Raw genomic sequence first — 20,101 nt, forward strand, 5'->3', positions numbered from 1 at the left:
TTTCATGCAATAGGGTAAGATCCGGACTATTAGGATGACATGAAGAAATGGAAACATCTTTCAGATCAACACACTTCATCTGGCTTGATGAAGCAACTCAAACACCAACCAACCCCCCCCCCCCCTCCAAGACTTCTTCAGAAAGACTCCTTCTCTAGTGACCAAATCCTGTATCATTGCCTTATCATCCAAACCTGGTATTTAAGAGGCTTATCCACAGAACATTTGTTGCTGCCAGCAAAACAGCCTGATTTCAATTTGAACCAACAGCTATAGAAACAAACATGGACCACCACTGTGATCTTCCTTGGAAGTTGCTGTATCTAACATCTAATCATGTCTCTAGACATATCTAACTATCCACTCATTTCTACACATCCTCGTTTTCTATTATTGTAATAGCGAGCCTGCCTGCCTCTCTTACATAATCTATACAGCAAGTGAGAGGTTAAAATTCTGGCTAGAGCCTGTTGGTATACAATTTAAACCAGACACCCTTCCCAACTGTTACAAAACAGAATACCCTTGCCCCAAGCTGGGAACAATTAATTAATTGGTAGAAATAGCTTGTTTCAAGCCAGGAGTGGCTATTTGCTGTGCAGAAGCACTGTACTCATTCCACCTCTCCCCTGCATTCCCCACAAATGAAATGCTCTCATATATGCAGCACATCTGTTTAAATTTGCTTCTAGTGGTGTGAAATTTTGATGTTTAAGAGCAAGTTAAATGTGACAATGTGCCAGTCTGGCAACCATGTTAGGTACATCAAAAATAACATCAAGTGCCAAATGCATGAACATCTGGAGTGCTGAAAACTAGCACAGGACTTCACAATCACAGGTAGTCTTTGCTAAGGCATATGGTAAGTTGGGCTAGGCTAACATGACTGTAGACTGACTGCTGGTGGCGGGGCAGTTGGTGGACCCACCACCACCAAGGCCCCTTCTTATGCTATGCAGCCAACTCTGAGCTGTGTGTTTGACGCCTATCAGCAGTACTCACCCTGTGGTGATGTCATCATCCTCAGTCATGGTCTTGCCCATTAAGTCGCTGTCACTCATGTACCCAGACTTGAGATCGACGTCATCAGCATCAAGAGATTCAACAAGCTCCAGGCGTGAAATGTGGCTGAGCTTGCTGGGGCTGCGCATAGGCATGGTGTGGGAATAATGAGCTCGCTCACCGTGCATGTACCAGCTGGGGTTGCCTTCTGAGCGGCAGCCCCCACCGACTGAAGGGGCATCCCCTGCCTGTAGGCGAGGGCTGGATTGACCATAGCGCCAGGAAAGGGGGGAGGAGCGGTTTGACAAGCTGGACACACTGCGGGGGTTGGCTTCGTCACTGTCATAACATGTCATCTCCAGCGAGCTGCAGGAATAGAGCAGAAAGAAAGGGTTTGAGGGCTTGAAATGGGGGGTGGAGGGAAGATTCAAGGGCACTTGTGAAAATCACAACACCCATAAATACGCTGAATCAGAAATCACAACTACTGGGCATTCTAGTTTTAGACTATATGGACAGGTTGGGACATAGAGGTCTGATTAAAATGTAGTAGAATTGCAGGCACCTCTATACTTCTGGCTGCAATTGCCATTGTAGTATGGTATATTGCTGTGTGAGTCTCTTGTGATCAACAGTGTCAAAGGGGACAGTTCCCCATCCCTTTTATTACTGCATTGCTTCAAACACTGAACAGCCCCCACTGAATCTCTGTGGGATGGGAGTGTTCCTTTAGGTGCAACTCTGCTCTTGTCCTGTTACTAAAGCAATGACATGAAATGTCTCAATTATTTTTCTTTTTATTTCTTCCCCCAGGGCAGAGTGCATCACCTCTCTACTACTGATATGTGCATTTACTTTTGATTTTCTTTCTGAAAGAGGCAAATAGAAGTTTGGTTCTCTCTTTCACTCTCACACACTCCAAATCCATTATGCAATATATATATAGAGAGAGGATCATCTTATTGTCTTTAAATGGGAACTTGAGGGGCTATCAAACAAAGGCTAAAATGTAGCAGGGGCACATCTTCACCAGATCATCTAGATCACAGACTGCAAGGCACTTCCGTGCTGCGCATTAGAGAAGCAACCACCAAATTCAGAATACGCTCTTCCCCACCTGGCATCCTTCTCCTAAAATAAACACAAACAGACACACACACACACACACACAAATTTAAAAAGCGGCCCTGGGATCTGGTACATAAAGTGCAGGAAGGCATTATCAACACAGCAGTATAGCATGTTGTGTTTCCATTACAAATAAAAGCAAATATGAGAGTTAATGGTCCTTGCTGATGCCCCAGCTCCCAGGCATGCCTTTCATTTAGATTCAATAAAAGCAGTTACTGGACATCAAATACAAAGTGATGATTAAAACCATCTCTGGAATGGATTCACAGCTCCAGGAGAGATGGGGCTCAGCCTGCAGAGCCCTGCAGACATGGTTTCAATAATTACACTGACGCACAAACATTGTCTTATTAAACTGAAATTAAATGTGGATTTTCAAGCCTTTTTAATTTATAAAGAAAGCCTGCCAAAATCCAGCTTAGCACAGCCTCCCAGGCTAACCCCAAGAGGGAAATGCCCCTGCACTCTGGTCTGACTCATGAGGCAATGATGACTGATTTTAAAGAATCCCAGTGTTATTAAGTGCCCCCTGCTGGCAGAGGTACACACAGCACAGCGTATCTCACACTTCCATCATGAAACACTGCCTTTCAGCTCAACTTGAGAGGCTACCTGGTTCCAAATTCTCAGCAGTAAAACATACTACTGCTAGCTGGAGAGAACAATTTTAGCAATGCAGAATGGGTAGAAGTTGATAAGAACTGTAGTAGCTGAAAAGAACAAGAGTCCAGTAGCACCTATAAGACTAACAAAATGTGTGGGTATAAGCTTTCGTGAGTCACAGCTCACTTCTTCAGATAACTGAAGTAGCTTTAACTCACGAATGCTCATACCCTACCACAAGATCTGCGGTGATAAGGGATTCAGTGTAGCTGTTTTGTTGCCCTCGTGCTGTTGCCCTTGTGATAGTTGCTTGCTGTCAAGAAGCAAGCATCTTAGCAGAAGAAATTAAAACGATAATACTTACGAGATTTGCACATAGCATTTTAAAATAGCAAGGGATAGCTATTTGAAAAAACTGCCCAAAGAAAAGTAGTAGAGTTACCTTTTCTTGCTGTATCCAAACAGATAATTGTATTCTAATGATCTAAAGTCATTCTAACAGAAATTAACAGGAATTACAATTAAGCAGCAAAGAAAACTCATTAGCTCATTTCACACAAGTGGTCAGACTTGGTCAGCAATTCTCAACTTTTTCAGTCCAGAAGCCTACTTCTACATACTAAACAACTTACTTAACCAAAGCATTTCTTTTGAAATGTCAAGCTAAAGATCATACCTACAGACAGACGCAATCCTTGCTCATTGTGTGTGTATAAAAACCACTCACACCTAGCCTCTTCATCATGACCAGGGCTCATTTTGAGGGGGAATGCGCAGGAACGCAGTTCCAGCAGTTCTCCAAAGAGATCACATGTCAGGTGGCCCCACCCACCTGATGTTTGGCCATTTGGGGCCCGTTTTGGCATGGATTTGGCCCCAAATGTCCAGGATCGGGCCTAAAACAGCCAGGATTGGTCCCAAAATGGCGAGGATCGGGGCTCTGATGGGTGGTGGATCACTCTCCCGCTCAGCAGCGGCCTAATCCTGACCATTTGGGGCCCCTTTTCGGCCATTTTCAGCCCCTTTTTGCCATTTTGGGCCCAATTTCGGCCTTGAATGGCCAGGATTGGGTCCAAAACAGCCAGGATAGGTGATGTCAGGGTGTGTGGCATATGCAAATCAGTTATGCTAATGGCACACTTCCGGTGATGGCAAGGGGTGTGGCATATGCTAATGAGTTGTGCTAATGAGTTCCTGCAGCTCTTTTTCTACGAAATGACCCCTGATCATGACCCTCATTCAGCTCAGCACTTCCTGGCCAGAAGTTCACTATGGGAAACTTGAGGGTTTAATTTGCTACTTCCCTTTTTCCTGGATCCTAGTTGTGTTCAAATCCACACGTCCAACAACCTCATGCTGCATTTGAAACGTTAACTGGAATACTTTTTATTAACTCAGACCCATACAATATTTAAAGCCACTGTCTATCACTGAAACAGAGCTTTCCTTCGGCAGAGAAAACTGCAGCCTTTGGGGAATGATGATACGGATTACACATACTACAAGACAGTGACGCTTGTTTTGCACTCCAAAGACACATTTCCTATGTAATAACCACTTTTGTGTAGGAAAGTAATGAAACCTGTGGGTAGATTGTCAGCAACATCAGCAAGAGGGCCAGATAAACAGGCAAATGTTTTCAGCGCTGCAAGGCTCACTGCAAGGAACACAAGGTGCCTTGCTGAAGCTAAGCAGACTGGAGTCTTTTCAGCAGCTGGATGGGAGACTCCATGAATCTCTACTTACACCTTTTCGAATTTCAGAATGGAAAAAAGGCAACATATACATGTAACAAATTAAATATAGATTGACAGAACCACCCAAATCAGTTAGCCTTGGGTTACTTAAAAGCTAAATATGAAATCAAACAAAGGATTGAGTATATTGAACTTCAATACAAGTTAAGTTCTGCAGCAAAGTACCTTCATTTTTAGAACAAGAATCTGGAGTTATACAAGAACACCTGCAAGGAAATTGCAGCCTACACCAATAAGACACAAATTTTAAGTGTCAAATTGATCTCTCTCCCCTATCTTTTCCCTCCATTACTTCTTCCTTCTGTCTTTTAGTTTGTGCACAGGGGCTGTCTCTATCATTGTTACTGTGAACTACTCTGGGCAACAACAGTCTGAAAAGTGGAATATAAATATTTATTAGTACAGCAGGGAAAGGAGTAGTTTAGATATTTTTTTCTTAGGATGCGTTTTCCACATGCAATGGAACGGCATTACAAAATGTGATGCACACACCCAACTACAGTTTGAAGCGGTATAATGCAAGAAGAACCATACTGTGTACATTTGGTGAATGTGCACTTTTGAAGAATTCAAAATTGGAGGTGAAGGACAGGTCAAAGCCTGAATCATCTGGGTGTTCTCACTAAATATACTCTTTGGCCTTACAGGTTTCTGATCTTTGTTCATTTTTGGCACTCTGTAATTTAGTTCTGATCATACACTATTATTCTTCTGTTACATGGTTAATCTTTTTGCAAAAGGCTTGGGCGTGGTAGATTATGCCTGAATGCAATGTATTATTCTATTCACAGGATTCATGTGTGCATGTACACACACATACCCACACACACTTTTTAAAAGGAACTTTACTGATACATGTAGCCAACAGATAACATTAAGAAAGCCCCAATGAAAGGAGATGGAACTGAAGTTCATCAGAGATTTTGCTGAAGCAACTTTCAGTATTGACCCAAAAGGTCCACACTGGTTCCACTGTGCTCATTTGGTAACACTGCAAATTAACAAGAGAACAAGAAGCCAGTGGACAGAATGACCAGACAGCAAAAAGACTTGTTCCTGCCTGCCCTACCCTCTAATCTGTCTAAAGCCTAGTTCTCAGGGTACAATTAGACAATGCTAGGAAATCTGCAATTAGGTTCTCCCACTTTCAGTTTTTGCTTGTTTCCCTGTTTAGTAATTAGCAGACCCTGTTGACAATACTGAAAAACAGGGAAGGGCTCTGAAGAAGAGGGATGTTTAACTCTTTCCTCCTTTTCCCTTAAGAGAAATTATGCCCCCCTCAGGCCCCCCATCTCCTCCCTTCACTGAGCTAATGGGAATCTCTGCCATAAGCTCCAAAAGACAGTACCTATACTTGCATTTTTCCTGTGCAGAATAAAATGCAGCTTTAAGGAAGGAGGGAAATTGCATTGTGCACAAGAAAAAGGTTAAACATGCCTTTATATTTCTCCCCAAATGGGGCTGCCAATCAGACTTTTTAAATGCAAGTAATCCTACTTAATGATCTCCCATATCGCATCTAGTTTGATGCAGTAACTTGTGCTTGTACGGTTTCTGTCACCCCTGGGATGTAGATGTTGTGCTGTAGGGTGCACAATTTGTACCAGTTTTTGTTCATGTACCTGTTCTGCCCAGTTGGGTTTGGGGCCACAGCTAGGCTTAACTGCAAGATTTCTTGCGTAGAAACACATACACACCTTCTGGGCCCTGCAATTGCAAGATGTGTATTAAATTTGTGTTTGTTCTATGTGCTTCCCTGGAGAAAATGGCAGCTTTAGAGAGTGGACACTAAGGTATCATATCCCTACTGAGCTCTCATCCATCTTAGAACTCTACCCTTCCCATGCTTCATTCCCAAATCTCCAGGAATTTCCCAGTATGAACTTGGCAACCCTATTTGTGGTGATCTCAATTTGCTCTCAAATGACCTTGACCCAAATTATCTTTGGAAATATGCCCTAGATAGACCTTCCCTCTTTGCTAAGAGTTGCAGTTGAGGGCATGCTCAGAACTGCATCTCCAGGAGATTCCAAGGTGCAAGGCCTTTTTAGTGGTTGCCCCAATGTTGAGGAATGGGCTTTACCTAAAAGCGCATACTTTTTTTTTTCTTGACTCTTTCTGCAGACAGATGAAGACCTCATATTCCGCGAGGAATTTTGTATAGGAATTTATTTCTTTCAGGATAAACTAGAGTATTTTATATGCTGCTGAATGATAAAATTTGTTTTACAGGACATTAAATTTAGTTGTTTTAACCATTTCATTGACTTAATTACTTGATTTAAAATTGTGAATCACTTTGAGACTTGGGAGTAAACAGTGAAATAGAAACATGGTAAATATATAAAACAACATATAGTATATTAGTTCAAAGCGGAAGAGCTCAAGGCAGTGGAGTCAGCTGGAGGAAGGAATAAAGTGCATGCCTAGAACAATGTGGAGATGCCCTCTGTTCACCTGGAGATCAGAACTGACATTAAAATAATTGGAAACAGTGTCTAGAGATTTAGACTTAGACCACAGGGCCTCAGGTTCAAATCTCTGCTCAGCCTTGAAAACTCATTCCATGACATCCTCCTAACTGACCTCATAACTTAGCTCTAGCCCACCTCAGAGTTACTGTGAGGATTAAAGGTAAGGGATGAAAACTCACTTTGGGGAAAAGGTGGATAAAAATATAAATGAATGAATGAACAAATTAATTAAATGACTCGATAGGCCAAGAATCCATATACTTCCTTTAAAAAAAAACATATTGGATAGTCTGAAGCCTGTTCTGCAGAAAAAGAATGCAGCCACAGACATGCACAGAGATCCTGGTGCCCCCCTTCCCTGAACCAATGAGTTTTGCATTTTCTTCCCTCTGCGTGCTGAGCTGCAGAAACCATTCTGAGGGGTTTGTTTACGTATTTTTTGCGCATTCTGAGCCTGTCTCTCCCCAACGCCCCCCTAGACTTCCTCCCTCAGCTAACCCAGCTCTACCAAGTCTAGCCTGCCTCTATGAATAACCAATGCCTTGGCTTTCTTCCATGAAGCAATCTCCCCTGATCCAACATCTCCACATTTAGCAAAGCAAATCTACTGGAAGCAGCCCAGCATCCCTCCCTTGTTGGATCCCAGGCTGCGGTGAATCATCTGGGTGGGGTTCATCTGGCAGCTCCCACCCTGTATACAGTGAGGCAGGCAGCATGAGACTCTTGTTATGCAGCATACACTATCAGTCAGAGTAAGTGGTGGGGAGGGAACGGGAGAGAGGAGGAGGAAGATGAGCAGCAGTAAGGGAGGACTGCACTCAAGCAGCTTGTCATTATATGCAGCTGGTTTAGTATTTATAAACTGGCCATAAATCAGCATTAATCTTTAGATTTACAAACATTACAATGGCTTTTTCCAAAAAAAAAAAAAAAAAAACCTCCAGGTGTCTCTGAGTAACTTCAAGCCCAGATGGTAACAGAAACTACACACATGCAGTAGGCTCTGTGGGAAAGAATCTGACGCTACACTGCCAGAACCAGAGGCCTTCAGTGCAAGGAGTTTCATGGTCCCATTCCAGGCTGCTGCTTTAATCACACAAGGAAGCAGTCTTGTCCTGTCTCCTTGTCAACTATTCTAGGGGAAACTCAGGATATAAGCTTAGGAACTCAGCGAGAGTTAAAACTATGGAAGTAAAAATAGCAGAGAGTGGCAATTTTTCCCTCGATCCCTGGTGATGGCAGCCTGCTCACAAATTCCATGTACTCAGCCTCTGGGAATGAGCTCACCTTACCAGCCACCTTCTCCTCCCCCCTCAAATTACAATGATCTAAACACATACACAAATACTTCTGTGGTTTTGCTCACTGAAGGCCCAAAAAGCTGTTCTCACTGCATTAGCTCATTTAGACAGTAGAAAGCCAGGGAAAAATATTCTTCCAAAGAGGCCACACTACCAGTATCCTGGTCTAAGGAAAAGGAGACTAAGGGATCATTGGTCCATTTTAAGAGTGTGGTACTGACACTAGGCCTGCCCTGAAAAGAATTGGAGTTATTCATGAAATCTGTGTCTCAGGATAAAATTCCCCATTGTACCAAAATCTCTCAGAAAGGGTAAACAAGTTTAATCTATCCAACGGTAACAGGTGTTCAGAGGAAAGCTTTGGAACAGGAAGCACACGCGTGACTAAATACAAGATTTATACTAAGGAGCTCAGAGCCAAATCTATTCTTCTCCAAACTGCTTCTCCGAGTATTAGAACTAACTTTAAAAAAATACGGGTGCTCCTGGATTTTAAGGCTCCAAATTATATCAGCACAAACCAGCACAGCACCAAATGGAGTAAATTTTTGTCATTATTTTGGTTTGTTTTCTGGATGCTGGAAAGACTGTTGCATGTGTTCAGTTTGTACCCGGTGTGGGTTTCTGTTCCTTCTTTTATTTCTCATTTTTTCCCCTTTTAGGTAAGCCATATGCGCAGAAAAAAGTATATTGCGTAAACATTCCTTTCTGTTAGTGAAAAGTTTACTATCCTTGAAATTTTGTACACCTTTCATTTTATATTACTTCCCCCATCTCCTTGCATCCTTGTTCTCAAGATGCAACGTTAAAATGGTTCATAACTCCCCCCCTTTAGTTTCTCTATATTTAGCAGAACTGGAGACTGATAGGGACCAAGGCATTAATAGCTTTTGCATATAAAAAAACCCTGTTTTTATGCACCTGATGGCATGAGCATGGCTTACCTTGGAGAAAAAAAGAATGCAAAATTCTCTGATGCCACCCCTTTCTCTTACTCCAGGAGGTACCAACTATACAACAAATCTGAAAGAGTATCTCTTGTTTGAAGGATTTCTACATCTAATACTCTATATCTGTATGGCTGTGTGACTTCATTTAAGTTGCCATATCTTCTGCTTCACTCACACTAGCTAGTACGTGGATTATATATCACACTTCTGAGAAATCTTGAATGTAAAAAAAGATTAATTTAGAATGTATACGGTCAATTATGTCAGGGCTTGCCACGGCTGCCCTGGGCGTGGCACTGGGCAGTCTGCTCCTGACATCACAGGGGGGCCAGGGACTCTGCAGGACCCTGCTCTGTGGAAGGAGGGGCGGTATACCTCACCCAGACTCCCTCTCAGTCCACTCGCTGGCCTGCTTACCCTCTGTGTCCTCCATCTCCTCCTTCCAGAACTCTCCTCCAAGCCTCCACCCTTGCATCCAACTGCTCTCACTCCACATCATCACTCCTCACTCACACCCACCACCGCAGAGCTCTTCCCAGCCACCCCTTATAGGGTTTCCTTTCTCCACCCCGCCCTCCTTCCAGGCTTGTTCCCTCTCCTGACTGGGCCTAGCTGTGCATTCCTCCAGGTGTTTCCCTCCAACCACTAATCCCTCCTGGGCCCTTTTGCCATGCTGGCAGGGTGGGGTTGAGTGCGAGCCATCCCCAGCTGAGGGCTCCTTGGCCTTGCTCACGAGGAGCTGCCCCAGCCAGCCCCTGTGCTATTGAGCTTGCCTGGCCTTGCTCACGAGGAGCTGCCCCAGCCAGCCTCTGTGCTATTGGGCTTGCCTGGCCTTGCTCCCGAGGAGCTGCCCCAGCCAGCCTCTGAGCTACTGAGCTTGCCTGGCCCTGCTCACGAGGAGCTGCCTTAGCCAGCTTCTGCGCTGCCTGCTCAGCAATGCTGGGCGGGGTTACCCATCTCCTCCCCCAGAATGCCTGTGGCAGCCCCCCCTGGAGAGGCTTGGCTTCTAGCAACTCCTGAGCCAGGCTGCTGTCTTCTAGCCATGGTGTGGCTCTGGGCTGCAGCGGCGGCATCCTCTCCCTGCCAGGTAAGGGCTCTGCTTGGGTTGCTGCTGCTGCTGCTGGACCCACCTTCTCCCTGCTGTGTCCCTTTCCCTCCGGCCTGCTTAGCCCCCTCTCTTCCCCCTGGAGGGTGGGGCTGGCTGGTTTCTCCTTGCCCCCTCCACCCCTCTGAGGTACTGGCCTTTTGCCCCTTCCCCATGGAGTAGGTAGGTTCTGGCCCTGGTTGCCGGCTTGGGGGGTGGAGTTGCTGCCACCCTTTTGTCCCCTGCTGTTCCCTCTTGTCAAGTCTGGGGGCTGGGGCTCAGACCCCGGACAGATTATACTGATTTCACTTATTTAGTCTGCTAGAAACCATTTTAAAGGATCATTAGACTTTAGATCTCAGCCACTTCACAGAAGAAAAGAGAGAAATAACAGAACTGCATGACTAACATAGACCAGTCATCATATCTTGGGATTCCAACCCTACTTTGTTTTTTCTTCCGTTTGAAAAGGGAACCATTAAAAATGTTTTCCTCACCCAAAGAGACTTCTTGAGATTAGAAATAAGATTGGACAACAATACTGCATCTAGCCCACTGGGTCTACAGGTGGAATTAGTCCAGAAGGAACTGGCTTGTACAATGGACTTTGGAGGCAAGTCATGGCTCTTTTTTTCCAGCAGCACTCTCAATACGATACATTGTGTACCTGTATGAAAATGGCATCTCTAGGCATGTATGCTTTGACTGCCACAATAAAGACACCTCCTACCCCAGAGGCATAGTAAAATAACAGAAAGGATGCCCAGGAAGAAAAAGAAGAAGCCCTGTATTTAAAGTAACTGTATAATTTTGTAGAAATAGCATCTTATTTTGGTGAAATATGTTACTGTGAACAGTTTGTGTGCAAAATGTGACTGAGTGCCAAGTGGTCTGACCAAACCATATGGAAATTCTTGTGCTTCTTACTGCATGAACAGTGCTGGTTCTTCTGTTCTATGGATTCCAGAAAAAGAGGGAGGAGGTAGGAGTTGTTCAGTGTGGGATGAGATCAGACAAACAAATATGATAAACCTAAATGTCAGACCACCACTGTGGCCAAGAGAAGAAAGAATCCTGGTTGAGCCATCTTACCTGTGAGTTACTTGGGAACCCCGAAGGCTAGACATGGTTTCCTCAAGGTTCTGCCGTAGATCCAGTACATTCTGCACTGTCCTCTTTCTCTGGGATTCAGGATCTGTAGGAAGAAAGAATATTATAGATCCTTGTGAACTGCAGACCAGGAGATGCACTAGCTGTACTGACCGCAAGTATGGGCTCCACTAATAACAGTTCCACACACACACAACATTTCAGTACTTTATGCATATTTGTGTTATTTGCCAACTCAACTTGCACTTTTTAAAAAATTTCCTTCCCAGCTAAATGCATGTGTGAATCCTCTGACCGATCCAGTTAGATGATGGTCAAAAATTAAATTGTGTGAAGGACCAAAAACTTGTAACAGCCATCAGGGTCCCAAACCTAGCTGTTGTTACAACACAGCTATAATGGCTGTCTCCACAACGTGGACTGGCAGGTAGGACCCCATCTGCATTCCGTTGCTCATCCCAAACTAGATCCTCTTTGTGCCAGACCTAGCCATTTTCTTCATCTGTTCCTTTTCCCGCCTATTTACCCCTTTTCTATCATCACTGTAGTCCTTTAATGCAGGGGTCCCCAACCTTTTTGAGTCTGCGGGCACCTGCTGAATTCTGACAGAATGGCAGGAGCAGCCACAAAATAACTGCCACATAGGGTTGCCTGGTCTCCCTTACAACCAGTGGGAGGGGGGGGGACTATTCACCATACTTATGCTAATCTATAGAAGTATTGCCTTTCATTGATAACCAAGCTACTGCAGATGTAAATTACTGTTAACTTATACTACGCCTACGGTGCAAATTGCCTTACAAGCTCTCAAAAACACTGTCATCAAATCCTTTGATTTTAGAGATGGGGAACTGGCTTCTGGGTTTACATTTTGCACGTGCGTATGTGTTATATGCAGTCAAGTTGCCGCTGACCCATGACGACTCTATGAATGAAAGACCTCCAAAACATCCTATCACTAACAGACTTGCTCAGATCTTGCAAACTGGAGGACGTGGCTTCCTTTATTGAATCAAGCCATCTCATTTTAAGTCTTCCTCTTTTCCTACTGCCTTCTACTTTTCCTAACATTATTGACTTTTCCAGAGAATCCTGTATTCTCATAATGTGACTGAAGTATGATAGTCTCAGTTTTGTCATTTTAGCTTCTAGGGAGAATCCAGGCTTGATTTGATCTAGTACCCACTTATTTGTCTTTTTGGCTGTCCATGGCATCCACAAAACTCTCTTCCAGCACCACATTTCAAAATAATCAATTTTCTTCACTATCCAACTTTCACATCCATACATGGTAATGGGGCATACCATTGTTTGGATTATCTTGATCTTGGTTCCCAGAGAGACATCTTTATCTTTAAGGACCTTTTCTAGTTTCCTTACAGCTGCTTGTCCATGTCTCAATCTCCTTCTTATTTCCTCGTTGCAGTCTTCCTTTTGGTTAATGATTGAGCCAAAGAATAGAAAATTACTTCTGTCTTCTTAATGTTCAGATGTAATCCTACTTTGGCACTTTCTCCTTTATCCTTCATCAGTAGTTGTTTCAAGTCTTCCCAATTTTCTGCCAGTAATGTGGTGTCATCTGCATATCTCAGATTGTTAATATTCCTTCCACCAATTTTACTCCAACTTCTTCTAAATCTAATCCATATTTTCTTATGATATGCTCTGCATAGAGGTTGAACAGGTAGGGAGATAATATGCATCCTTGTCTGACACCCTTGCCAATTGGAAACCATTTTATTTCCCCATATTCTGTCCTAACAGTATCCTCTTGTCCAGAGTACAGGTTGCGCATCGAAACAATCAGATGTTGTGGCACCCCCATTTCTTTTAACCCTATCCATAGCTTTTCATGATCCACACAAAAGCTTTGCTGTAATATATAAAACGCATGCTAATATGCTATTTGCCAGAAAAAAACTCCTAGTCAGCTATCTTTTCCCTGCTGAACAAATTTTCCTGCTAAGTGCTGTACATATCTTCTCACACTATGGCTCTGATCTAGATGAAAGATTTGTGTATGCTAAGGTCAATTGCATAATTTTCTGATTTTCCCATATATTACACACCTGAAATATGTTTGCCAAAGAACGCAGTTCTCAAAAAACTAAACTCTTATGCCAGTACCAATTGCTTCCAGTACCATGAGCATAACTTAGCTTAAGACATTCTGCTTCAAAGAATTAGAAGCAACTACTGAAGCTAAACCTATAATCAATTTCAATGACGGTCCCTGTAGCTGCTAGGCATAGTGTAGCATAGCATTTAGAGTATCAGACTAGAACTGGAAGATCTGGATTCAAATCAAACCATACCTTTTGCAGATAGAACATCTGAAAATCTGTTGCTTTATGACTTTTCTAGTATGGAACCTGTAGGCTACAAAAGTGTTCTAGAGAAAAATCTGATGGAAGCCAGGGTTGAAGGCATGGAGCTGCTTTATAGTGAACCAGACTACTGGTCCATCTAATTCAGACTTGTTGACTCAGAAACTCTCCAGAGTCTATGGCAGAAAAAGGTCTTACTAAGCACCCGCTACTTGATATGAATCAACTACTTGATTGAATCTGACACACAATTCTGTGCACAAAGTTTGTGCTTTACCATCAAGCCATGGGATCTCAAGTGGACAGCATGCTGAACTATTACAAAAAGCAGGATCCACAAATATCTACAATATAAGGTAACTGCCAACACTCACATCTGGGCAGGTAGCAACAGTAAAAAAGGTCGCATGGTTCCATCCTGAATTCCCAGTCCAGAATTCTAGTGGTACACATACAACCATTTAACATTCAACGTCTCACGAACGCAGCCAGTCAGCAGGTTATTTGCCAACTATAGTTCAAACAGTGCTGTAGTCCCAAGACTACTTCTGGCAATGCTGAATCTTTGCCTAGTGTTAAGCAGCAGCTGTGGTAGGCTATAACTCAGTCTGAACCACAGAAAGATGTCTTGTCAGATGGATTTGATTATTACTTTTGGAAAATTACAGCAGATTCTTTTTTCTCATGTTTTATAAGGCTTGAGGCATGGGTGGAGCATGGCTAGCAGACTGCAATGTTGCCTCCCTACACCATCCCATGGCTCTGTCCTATTTTCTCCTGGCACAGCCCACCTGGCAATCAAACTGAAATTGCAAATCTCAATCTATATCCTGCCTGTAAATCCAGCTGACAGGAGAGAAATTATACAACCCCCCTCCTCACAAACTGTGAAAGACTTTTGCAAGTGGTTCTCAGCCCAGCCAGAAGATATGTGGTGGTAACAGTTGGAGGGAGAGGTTCAGAGAGATTTGTTTTTATATAGCAAAACAGGAGCCCTAATGGAAACACTGGGCAAGCAGCCAGTTGATTGAAGCTGGAATGAATGGCAGCAGCTGATATATTCCACAGCAGGTATGCGCATTCCCTGGGATATGAACTGCTGCTGCTCTCATGAATTCCTTTCTGCAGGAATTTACCCTGTCTGAAAGATGCACACATTATCAAGAACTGCAGAGCAGACATCCTCAGCTGCACAGTTTTTGAATGCCAGCAGGCCAAGATGCAAGAAAAAGCATATCTTTGTTTAAGGATGGAGTGCTAGTTGCTGCTGTTTAAACTATGCTGTTGATACTTAAGTACGTGGATAGGACAAATAATTATTTATTTGTAAATTGCAAACTGCAAAAGCTCGTAGAAGAGGGCTTCAAAGGAGGCTTATGAAGCAAATATGAAAATTAAAACCATGTTGTTGTTGTTGTTGTTTTAAAAAACTTAGCTAGTAAAATGCCCCCAGCTTCTGCTAGCAGCATTTAAAAAAACCAACCAAACTCAACCAAAAAGCTTGGTTAAAAAACAAACAAACCTTTTCAGGAGGCTTAAAAGGATAAGCACCAGGAATACAGGTAAGGAAGAGAATTCCACTACTAATGCATAGCTGCAGAAGTGGCCCCCTCTCCAATAACCTCCACTGCACCTTTGAGGGCAGGAGCACACAGAGTAGGGTCCCTATCAAGCATCTTAAATTATGAAGGTCAAGTAGGATAACCAGGTCCCTTTACCCTCCTGGATGGCAATGAGAGGACCCAGCACTTAATTCTAGGAGTTCCTTGTGCACGCACACTCCCAGCGTAGCACGATGATGTCACTTCCAGGAGTGATGTCATCACACAGGCCCCAGGAAAGCTCCTGAGCTTCGTGCCAGGCTGATTTGGGCCCCAAACAAGTCAATTCTTTACAAATTCTTGCACTGTGCCAGGAGCGTGCCCCTGGAGGCCTGTTCCCACACGGTTCCCCCCTCCGGCCAGGTGAGTGGTGGTGGGGGGCAGAGGCTGGGAGTGGGGGATCCTCTGCCCCCACCAGGGGACTGGCAACCCTAAGGTCAACACTTGATAAGGGCAGAGAAATTGTGAATGGGCTCTGCAGAGTTAAGTGACAATTAGTGGAGATCAGAGGCAGTGGGTGGAGGGCCAATGAGGTAGAGGTAGGTCATTTGTTCAGGGCCTATGGAGAACTCAGATTTAGAGATCTGTCCATTTGTTGTCATTTCCTAAGTTTCAAAACTTGTTTTTATGTGCTTCCCTATAAACATGTGTCTCATGTTTTCAACATAAACAAATAAGAGATGTGATTTCATTGTTTAAAAACTTGTTTGTTAACTGATATAGATCTTGTCACTCTTTTTGCACACCTTATACTGATTTCCCTATGTCTTTATTTTTATTTTTATTTGGGGTAGGGGCCTGAAAAGCTCTCTAGGCATCTTAGAGAGACTGGCTGGGTGACAAGCTCCATAATACTATATAATGGGGGCAGGACACTGACAGCCCATGCTCAGTTCAGCCACCAGCACAGACACTAATTTCAAGGATCTTCCCCCATGTCCACTCCACTGCCTTAAAATGCATCCTCAGCTGTTTCTGCCTGCATTTAGTCACTGAGTCCTTTAACATAAAAACCCTCCTCCCAGATATAAATAGTACAGGTTCTGTTAGAGTAGCAGCTGAAACTCATTAGGAAAGAACTTTGCCAAAGTGTCCGCTGCTGTTCTCATAGGATTATAGAACCCTTTGCCTGCATCCTGGGCCACAAAGGAATAAGTCAATGAGCACTAGTAATGCTACTGGCTCTTTAGCCCTTGCTCAATGTAAGATATGGCTGTTGTTAAAAATGAGTTGCCACCAGGGCCAAAGTGCCAGAGTTGGCATACTACAACCAATATGACATACCCACAGCTATCAAGTGGGTATCATTGGCTCCATTCCCAAACTACTGATAGGAATCATCTCCTCCCCCAACCCAAATCCAGAACCTTTATTAAAAGGCTTCTGCAAGAACTGCAAACTAATGTAGTACTTGGCCTTAAATGGAGAAAAGATGGTGATGAATGCATTGCTGTGAAGGAAGAGGGAGGGGTACAAGAATGAGATACATTAGTGCAAATAAATCAATAAACAACCAAACAAACTGCTGCTCGATCCCCTCATAAACCTCGTAAAATAATTACAGTTCCCTGGAATAGAACACAGAGCATTCAATACTTCCTAAGGAATGGTTCGAGGATAAATAGATTTGAAAAATAAAACTGTTTCAGCCTACTGTAAATCTGCAACAGTCTGGAGACAAAAGCATAAAGCTTTTATTTTTGTGTTTAAGTTAAACATGATCTTATAGCCAAATGTTTGCCCAAACCAAATAAAAGATCTGGCAATAAACTTTTCCAGGGCGCTATTCTTAACAGATTCTTATTCTCCATACACACAGGGGCTTCTCTTCCCCTTTTCCTGAGCAAGGAAGCAATTGGTTCAAACCATGCACTTCAGATGCAGTTCCAGATGTTGCAGCCTGCAGCAGCCAGGATGATAGATTAAGCCAGCTATTATACATACAGTAGCAGCAGGGTAGAAACCTGGGTTGAGAGTTCAAACCACACAGAAAGCACAAAGGGTACTCTTGGACCAAAAGGACTAGAGCAGGCCCACTTCCAATCTGGATCTTCATACTTAAAATAATAGACCCCAGCTGCATACAGAAACTCTGCACTAAACACACATTCTACCTTCAGTAATAGAGTTTGCTAAAGAGTTTGCTAATGGATGATGGACCTGATCAATGCTGTGATGAAAGGTCCATTCAAGACATTCTGAGCTTTTAAACGAAAAAGGACATAGCTTTATTGAATAAATAGCAGGCAGCAGGTTATCATATTTGCTCAGACCTAGTTTGATGGTAACTCATACACAAGCTTTTAACTGGTACAAAATGCAGCAGCCCAGCTTTTGTCTGGGATTAGCCATATGGACCATTTAACACCTGCTCTTCAACATCTTCACTGGTTACTTATCTCCTTTCGGGTCCAATTTAAGATGCTCCTCCTTGCCTTCATATCCTGGGATCCTCACACCTAATAGACTATTATACTCCCATGCGCCAGTTGCATTCCTCTGATTGCCTACTGCTTTCTGTAACCTCCCAGAGATCAGTCCACTCTTCTTTGGCCTGAGCAAGAGCATTTTTCACTTGTTGGAATGATGCTATGGAAAGGCCTGCCCAATGGGGTGTGGAGGAGGATACTGCTATTCCCCACTTCATAAAGGGCCTATAAAGTTGTTCCATTTTTGCAAGCTTTGTGGAGAAGTTGATGGAAATTTTTGGAGAGATGCCCAAGGGTTTGTATGTGAGGTTTCATTTTATATTTTAATCTGTTTTTATCTTTGTGTGTATATTTACTATTGCAAATTTGTGTTTGCATTTCTTAAGCAGCCTCTAGTCTCCAGAGAAAGTAGGGTGTAAAAGTCAATTGGGAAACCAGGCAATGGGAGGACAATTTGCATAACTTCCTACAAAGGTCTACAGTCAAGCTAGCTGCACATATATTGCTGGCTGCTATTCCTTTGGATTCAGCCCATGCAAAAATATGCAGATACTGAACAAGTCTAAGTCTCTATGCCATGGCTCTAGGTTGTTGCTAGAACAGACACTGTAGCCCTGCTTTCACCCAAGAGATCCTTGCAAGAGATCTTTTTCCTCTCTTAGCTAGGTTCTCTCTCCCTCTCCCCCCCCATCTTAAAGCATTCAGGTATAGTAGGTCAATACACATCCATCATTTGCAAGGTCTTGTTTGAAATGCAGTGCAATACTTTGTAAAGCCATAATACAGATTGCCTAGTGTTACAATGGCTGGATGAAGTTTGGGATCTACAAAAACAAAAAAATGCCTACGTTTTCAGAATCATTACTTTGCTTTTTAAATGAAAATCTGTCCTCTCCTTGCTTTGTTCTACAACGACCACGAGAATAAAGACTGGACTCTTCTTTGATCTTCAAGGGACAGTTCACACCCCCAGAGGAGGTCAAGTAGGAGTCTACAGTTCCATAAAAGCATAACAGCCACAACCTAAAAGCCTCACCTAATACCTACAAGTTTCAAATGCTTTATTTGTATTTCCCTCTTCTGGTATGGCTGTACTTACAATGAACATATTTTATGTTTAGAAGATATGGTTCTTAAAAATATATGAAAATAAAACATGAGAACAGCAGTACAGTAATCCATTTCTGAGAAGGAAGTTAGTAAGCTGCAGAGACGATTCATGGTGTATTTAGTTTAACTTCTCTCTAAAAATGCCCAGGATTTCTCTCTCCATAGAATATATCCTCAAATTTTAAAGAAATGAGCACATTTGTGCCATAAAAGAAAACAATAGTAGGAAAGGGATCTACACTCTACTCTAAGACATGTCTAACTGGCCAGCAGTGCGCAGTTACGCTGTTTAATAGCAAGTCAATGCTTTCAGGCATTTCAATATTTGTGTCAGTACAAATACCTTTTAAACTCATGATACACAAAACAGTTATTGCAATCCCTTTGGCTTTGCCAGCTCGTGGTGGGAATCCTAAAAGATTTTATGAAAAAGAAAGATAGCATTGAATCAGCAGATGGATGAAGTCCAAAGGCTTGCAAGCACCAGAAAATGATACGCTACTTTCACCTCTGTCTCAGAGGCCAACAACAACATAAAGCTATGTATTTCAAGCACGCAGCAGGAGAACCACCGTCATCTGGAGTTGAGCTGGATGCCATTTATGAGTGCACCACCCGAGGACCTTTCCCCCAGCTTTATTTTAAAATCATTAGTAGTGTTAGAGTGATTATGCCCACTACGAAAATGTTTAAAATGCCCTTTGGAGGCAAGAAGTGGCAGGCATGAAGGGATAGGGAGGGAAAGTGGTACCAGATCTGGGAGGGGAAGTTCAGACATTGAACCTTCCAGTCTACATGCTGGCTAATCCACTTCAATTCTGATGTTTCCTGAAGCACTGGATCAAAGCACAGCCCCGGAACATGAAAGCAAAGAAGGGGAAACCATGAAAGGTGAATGGGAGAAGGATACTTTCATGCGGATGCTCCAACAAACGCTGCTGCAGTAGAAGTTAGGGTAGAGCTTCATTGATGATGCTTTGCGAGTGGTGTTGCCCCTGCCTTCACCTGCACCTCTATGAAATTCACAACTCATATATCATTCCTCTCCAGTGCTCCCTCTGAAACAAACTGCCCTAATTCTCATTATAATCACCACTATTTGGCTTCTTCTCCAAAGAGTAGGAAATCCAAGTGGCACACACCTCTTCTCTGTCAATACCACAAGGTGGATATTTTTCCCTAGAGTTACTTCTTTTTTGTTTACCAGTCCCATTCCTGTGCA

At 43.1% G+C, this 20,101-nt stretch overlaps 1 protein-coding gene across 2 annotated transcripts in view; it reads right to left on the reverse strand.

The window, feature by feature from the left end:
- The window catches only part of NAV1 (neuron navigator 1), a 369,442-nt gene that overhangs the window by 136,909 nt on the left and 212,432 nt on the right, over positions 1 to 20,101 (reverse strand). For both annotated transcript variants that reach the window (XM_054979896.1, XM_054979895.1), the window contains exons 4-5: positions 11,395 to 11,497; positions 1,003 to 1,368 (exon numbers count right to left, since the gene is read on the reverse strand). In XM_054979896.1, coding sequence (XP_054835871.1) covers positions 1,003 to 1,368; positions 11,395 to 11,497 — 469 coding nt within the window. The remainder of the gene's footprint in view (positions 1 to 1,002; positions 1,369 to 11,394; positions 11,498 to 20,101) is intronic.

The sequence above is a fragment of the Eublepharis macularius genome, chromosome 5, assembly GCF_028583425.1.
Source record: "Eublepharis macularius isolate TG4126 chromosome 5, MPM_Emac_v1.0, whole genome shotgun sequence".
NCBI lineage: Eukaryota > Metazoa > Chordata > Lepidosauria > Squamata > Eublepharidae > Eublepharis > Eublepharis macularius.